The 6,958-nt window shown below is 57.2% G+C and overlaps 1 protein-coding gene across 1 annotated transcript; it reads right to left on the bottom strand.

The window, feature by feature from the left end:
* Window positions 1-174: 174 nt before the first annotated feature.
* On the bottom strand, window positions 175-6,552 carry LOC124232850 (adhesion G protein-coupled receptor E5-like; the record flags this gene model as incomplete). Its single annotated transcript, XM_046649761.1, has 5 exons — window positions 175-221; window positions 307-453; window positions 3,632-3,787; window positions 6,037-6,201; window positions 6,499-6,552. Coding segments are annotated over 5 exons (569 nt in total), but the record flags the coding sequence as incomplete, so codon positions are not given.
* Window positions 6,553-6,958: the final 406 nt, after the last annotated feature.

Consider the following 6,958-nt stretch of genomic DNA (forward strand, 5'->3'; position numbering starts at 1 on the left):
GCTACCAGGAAATTTAAAATGACATACGGGCTCCCGCCTGTCTACCCACTAAGCACGCACCAGCTCTGCCCCAAGGGAGCCTCGAGGGTGGGTGGGGAGCTTGGGGAAAAGGGGCGGACACAGCGGGCTGCACGGGGGGATTCCTGCCTCCCGGTCCCTGCTGGAGCCACTCACCTGGCTCTGGATTCCGGGGGGCAGAGTCCAGGTGGGGAAGGACACCTCTGCAGGGGACAGACAGGGGTTCTTCAGGGGTTAGAGGGTCTGTGCTTGTTGGGATGGGATCTGGGGTCAGGTCAGATCAGGTACCTTCGCACACGGTGGTGTTTTGGTTGTCCCGGAGCCCCAGCAGGGGTGTCCACCCTGGGTGGCAGCGGCACCTGTATGAGCCCGCGGTGTTGACGCAGACGGTGGAGTTGTGGCACTGGTACTGACCAGAGCTGCACTCGTCGACATCTGGGGACACGAAAACGGGGTCAGGCAAGGTCACAGCCTGGAGGAGGGCCGTCACCCCTCCACGCCCTGCCCCCTTCTCCGTATTTGCATCTGCTTACCCCCTGGGCTGGAGGCGATGCCACCTGGTGATGGCACACCCTGAGTGGTGACCACAGGTCATGGGGAGTGCAAATGTGACACAGCAGGTGAGCCAGACGGATGTGCAGGTTGTGAAATAGTGGGAACCTTCACCCCAGTTAGTAATTAGCTGCTGCCTGGGGTCCTGGGAGCCTTCCTGATGGTACCCCAGCTCCTTCCCCAGGACCCCCGGATCTTTTCCCATTTGGTCTCTAAATACTTAGTGCCTGGCCCCGCAGCCACCCCCAGCCTTCATGCTACTGGGTCCAAGTGGGAGCCATCGAGTATGGGAGCAGCTGTTCTGGGAGGGGATCCCCAGGAGTGCAGCCACTGAGCTCTGGACCTGCACAGACGGTGCTGTCTGGGCCTTCGGGGGACCCAGGACCTGGCTTCCAGCCACGGTGGCAGCAGCACTTGTAGCTGCCCACAACATTGAGACAGTGGGTGGAGCTGTGGCAGGGATTGTGCCCCGAGGCACATTCGTTCACATCTCATGACAAAGCCATAGTGTCAGGCCCTGGCCTCCAGTCACTGCAGACCCCTCACTGCCCGGCACTAGGACCCCAGCATTATCGCACGCGCCACCACCTGGTGACCTTCACCTTCACGCTCAAAGCACCATATGGTGGCCTCCCTGCAACGTGGCCTTGCAGGGACCACGGACCCCACTTTACAGGCAGGGAAACCAGGAGGGAAACTGAGGCGTGGGGGCTGGACTTTCTTTTTTTTAAAGATTTTATTTTTTTCCTTTTTCTCCCCAAAGTCCCCCAGTACATAGCTGTATATTCTTTGTTGTGGGTCCTTCTACTTGTGGCATGTGGGACGCTTCCTCAGCGTGGCTTGATGAGCAGTGCCATGTCGGCACCCAGGATTCGAACCAACGAAACACTGGGCCACCTGCAGCGGAGCGCGTGAACTTAACCGCTCAGCCACGGGGCGGGGCTACACTTTTTGACCAAGGACTCTTGCCGGCTCCTTCCTGGGCCCTGGTCCAGGTTCCCTTTCTGGAAAGTGGAAGTGACAGCTTCCTCTGCTCCCATGTGACAGACGAGGAAGGGGCGAGGTCTGGGGGTGCTCTCAGGGGCAGGGGGCTCCACAGGGGACCCAGGCCCAGAGGCCCGGCTTCCTCCCTGCTCTGTGGGGACCTTCAGGGAGGTGGGCCCTGGGCAGGCTCCGCAGGTGTCAGCATCCCAAGGCCTAAGGATCAGCTCCTCCTCGGGCTGCAGGACCCGCCTAAGATCCTTCCCAGTGCATTCAGCCTCAGTGTCTCCCTGGGGCTCTACCTGTGCACAGATTCGGGTCCTTTGGGTTGAGCTCCAAGCTCGGTGGGCACGTGCAGGTGTAGCTGCCCAGGGTGTTGATGCAGACACTGCGGCCTTTACAAATTCTGGGTTTCTGCTGACATTCGTCCACGTCTGCAAGCGGAGGAGAGGTGACGCAGCCTGCAGCCGTGGACAGCCCTCGGGCCTGGGAGGCAGCCACGTTTCCTGGCAGAGAAGCATCTGGAAGGCCCCACTGTCTGTTCCCTGGTGAATGGGTGCCTTTTCTCATTCACATGGAGGCCTGTGGGTGGATGTGGTGGCCTGGATATGCTGATGTCCAGAAGTGGCTGGAGGTGGTCTGAGTCCTCCCTGTCCCCAGCTGTGACTCCCTCAGCCTCCCTGAGCAGCTCCCAGCGGGGGTGGGGACAGCAAGGCCACCTGCGTCTGAGGATTTGGTCAATGGCCAGGTGGGCCTCCCTGGGATCGAGAGCAGGGAATTGCTGCGTTCCCCGAGCAGCACCATCCTGGACCCAGCAATGGCCTTGTTCAGGATGGGTGCTTCTGGCTGAGTTCTCCTTGGAATCCCTGTGAGCCTGGCAGGACAGTGCTCTCCCATCCATGCTCACTCTGAGACTCCAGCTCCGTGGAATGGACCATGAGCCACCCCTGAGCCAGGCCCCTGCAGAAGGAGGCATTTGGCAGAAGGGAGAGTGGAGATGGTGCTGGACAGTCCAGGGCGACCCAGACAGCGGGTGCCAGGCTGGGTGGACAGTGGGGCTGACTGACATCCGGCCAGGCAGCCTTGGGGCTTTGAAGGTGCCTTTTCCTGATTCCCATGAAGACATCCCCTGGACTGACAGAAGTGGAGAGATTCACATCAGATCAAGGCCAGTGGTGGACGAGGGCTGGGTGGCTGGAAGGGGAGCAGGTGCTGATGGGTGAGGGGCGGCAGAGGTTTCTGTCTTCTCAGCCCTCGGCCTCCCCCCAGAGATGCAGAACTGTGCACCCCGTGGGGTTGTTTCAACCTCCGTCTTCTGGGCCCAAGTGGTCCAGGTCAATGTGGAGCCGGGCTTGACCCCCTTGGAGAGGGTCAGCCTGGGGCGATGGTCCATGATGACACCCTCTCTTGCCATTTGGTCCTCATGGAGCTCTTCTGTCACCCAACTCTCTGAGTTTGTGTGGGGTGGTTTCTAGGTCATGCTGTCCCCCTCTGACCCTGCTCCCCCCAGGTCCCGGTCATCCGCACTGCCCATGGGCCAGGAGCTGAAATTACTGGGGAGGGTCCGGGCAGAGCCTTGTTCAGAGAAGTCGATGGAGGCAGACCCACTGAGTCAGGTGCCAGGAGACGTCTTCACCAGGTGGGGATGTTGGCCAGGGGCAGAGCCAGCCGGGCAATGCGTACCTGCCCTTGAATCTCCCCCATCTCGTGTTTCTGGACGGGGCGCCTGGGTCCATCATGGCCTGGGGGCTCTGAGGGTGCTCCAAGTGTGGCCGAGCCCCTGTGGGCTTCTGGCAGTGACTGAAGAGGTTGAATATTGTGCTGGTACCAACACGCTGTGAGCCTGTGAGGTCTCTTGATGCCAACCCTCTCTTTTGTTTCATGAAAATAAGATGCCATGTGGGCAAGGACAACATTCAAAATTGCAGAAGTGTCCCTCTGTGGAGGGTTCTGAGCCTTGCGGTTCAAGACGGCAAGTGACTTGGTTGGTGCCAGGACGGCCCTCTGCTACCTAGAGAAAGTGGCGCAAATGACTCCAAGCCTCATGGATAAGGGGATGGCAGATGCGGGTGGTTCTTACCTTGACATGTGTTCTCACTCTTGTTTCTGAACGTTGTTGCCCCAGAAACAAGCCCATATCCGGGGGCACATGTGCAGTAGTAGCTCCCATCCACATTCTGGCAATCCGCGAATTTTCCACAGGACATGGCCAAGGGTGGTTCACACTCGTTGATGTCTGGAACACAACAGGGCAGAGGGTCACCTCCCAAAGGTGAGAGTTCCCAGAGAGCAGAGACCCTGGCCCAGGCTCACCCTGCCACGGGGACGGCACAGAACTCAGCTCCCGGGTGGCACCCCTGGGACACAGCTTGGCTGGAGCCATCTGCTCCAGAAATTCTGCTAATTGTCTGCTCATCTCTGCTCTCTGGCTGGGCCTGAGGGCGCCTAGATTCAGAAACTCTGCTGTCCCATGACGGGGGCTGGAAGGAGGTGTGCACCCCTCTCCACAGCTGGAGGGGTAGACGGAGGCACTGACTCAGCTCTGGACCCTCCCCTGGGGTGCACTCAGCACCACTGGGGACCCGGGACTGCACTCCAGTCAGGGTGACAGTGGCATTGAAGGCCACTCTCGATGCCGAGGAAGGGGAGGGAGTAGAGTGGGGGCTGTCCTGGGCCACGCTCATCATTCACACCTGGGGATAAAGCCAGGTGGTCAGGAGCCTGCCCAGCGCTGGCTTCCATCACCCTTCACTCACAGTGGCCCAAGTGCACCCACACTCCCCATCAGGCACTCCCCCAGCTCCCCAGGTCAGGCCTTTGCCAGATGCCTCAGGATGTCTCCAGGGGAGTCTTGCCGTCTCCACCCCTGAGGGAAGTCTCCCCTTATCAGAGCCTGTGGTGGATGTGAAATGAGGAAGCAGCACAAGCTGCTCACAGCTGAGTCATCGTGGGTGTCTCCTGGCATCTTCTCTCTCCTTGTTCTCCCATCATGAGAGGAAAGATGCCCATGAGCCACATCCCCTTTGAGCAGCTCAGGACCCACAAAGCAGGGGCTGCACAGCGTAACTGAAAACAGCATCAGCTTAGTAAGAACCGCAGATGCAAAATGAATCAACATGCAGGGCAGCATGGCGGCCCTCGTGCATCCAAGGAGGGGATCAGAGACTTCAGTGCCTGAAAGGTGTGGGACCCTGAAGAATGAGGTGCAAGGGATCGGGGGAGACATGAGGATGGGACATCTCCACCTGACAGGCGCCCTCCCTGACAGGAGCCGGGATCCAGGGGCATTAGCAGCAGGGTCTCCTGTCCATGGTCACCTGTCTACAAATCTCCGTGAGACACACATGCACACACAGAGGAGCCTTTAGGAACACCGCCAGGGTCATGGATGGCTGGGCTGTTGTCACAACAACATCGGCTTTTTCCACCTGACAAAATTTACTTTCCCTCAAATATTAAATAACACACGTATACTAGGAAACCAAGAGAAATTATACATAATCCACTCCACAGACTACTGAAACTTTTAGGGGTATTTTCTCTCATTTTTTCAAATCTATAGGGAGTGTTTTTCCCTTCATTATCAATAAATAAGCATCCAAGACCGTTTTGAGTCAATGAGGAGTATTTCCTAGTGTAAAAACAGTATAATTTTCTTCTTTTCCCATTTTTAAAAATCGTGGTAAAATGCACAACATAAAATTTACCATCTGAACTATTTTTAAATGGTATAACATCCTTTTATGACGCTGTATTGTTGAAGAAGGAAAATGCTTCATTTTACGCCTGGATTTCGATTCGGCCACATGATTAGTTGTAGGAATTGGAAAAGTCACCTGATCTCTTTCCACCAAATCTGATCATTTAAACCACAAGCCTAGCCCTGTCTGCCTCACGGGGCTGCTGTGAGCAGGAGGTGGGAGACCGTGGTTGTGAGCTGGGTTCCTGGCGAGCTCTGGCTGGTAGGAGGGCCTGAGCTCCCCGACCCGGGCTGTGTCTTTCCTCTTGCTGCTTCCATTATCTCTCCCGTTTCTTTGTATTATTAGAATAATGACAATAATAACAGCAGTAACAATGATGATAGCTCTCATTTGTTGACAATTCGCTGTGTACTAGTCTTTCCCTGTTCTTCCCACAGAGAAATGTTAAATCTCACACCATCCACCTGGGGCAGGCGCAGTGATTATCCCCAACTCACAGACAGGCAAACTGAGAGCAGAGCTAATTTCCCGAATGTCGGAGAGCCAGTCAGGGGCAGAGCAGCACTCGGAGCCCTCGGAGCCCAGCTGCCCTGTGTGGACAGGGACGCTCTCCCTACTGACCATGAAAGCAGGTGCCCATGTCCCTCACACTCCCCCTGCCTGTCTCCTGTCTCATCCATGACAACGTGCTTCTGTGCTGCTCTCAGGGCTGAGGGCTCTGGATGCCCCTCAGTCTCCCCGCACCGTCCCCATGTGCTCCCAACACCCCAAGCCCCCACAGTACCGTCACAACTGTCTGCAGGGTTGGTGATGATCTCCCCAGACCAGGAGGTGAATCCCGGACGACAGCGACAGGTGGTGGCACTGACACATATGGAGTTCCGAGGGCACCAGGGGGCACAGCCTGGAGGGGCAGAGTCTGTGGGGGCAGAGTCTGTGGATGCAGAGGCTGTGGGACAAGGACCACGGTCAGACAGTCCATGGAATGGAGGAAGTCAGCTGTCAGTGGGGGGTGCAAGAGTAGAGGAGAGGAGGGCAGAGAATGATGACCCCCATCAAGGAGGAAGAGCTCAGAAAAATCTGGACATTTAGGGGGTAAGAAACAGATTCTCTTGTCCCCAGAGGACCAACTCTGAGCCTCGCTTGCAGAATAAGGCTCCTTTCCCCTGCTTTTTGGTGACAGAACCCAGACCCCAGCATGGACGCCCCAGCTTATGTCAAAATGGGGCTGGCCGAGCAGACTCACCTCCGGGACTCAGGGCTGCAGCTCCCAATGGCAACAACATCAGCACTGAGAGTCCTGGGCCAGAAAAAAACAGAGAAATGACAAAGAGAGGAGAGTTAAGCTCCAATTTTAATCTCTGTCCGCACGACCATTGCCTCCTGTGGAGGTAGCTCTGGCCTGCAGCGCACGGCTTTCGAGCAGCATCTCCAAGGCTCCTGTACTTCACTGGAATTGAGGACTCAGCCCCTCCCTCCATCCCCCAGGACTCCCCGAGGACTCGGTCACTGACAGCCACAGCCACAGAGATATCAGCAGGGCACGGAGCCCTGGAATCAGGAGGGGGAGGTGACGACAGGTGAGGAGTGGGAACTAAGGAAGCTGCAGGTAGAGCGACTCTCTCCTGGTGAGTGGACTCTCCAGGGACAGCAGCCATAGCTTCCTGGTTCCTCCAGTGAGCTCCTGGCGTCCTCTAGTGCACTGA

This window comes from Equus quagga, unplaced genomic scaffold, assembly GCF_021613505.1.
Source record: "Equus quagga isolate Etosha38 unplaced genomic scaffold, UCLA_HA_Equagga_1.0 131359_RagTag, whole genome shotgun sequence".
NCBI lineage: Eukaryota > Metazoa > Chordata > Mammalia > Perissodactyla > Equidae > Equus > Equus quagga.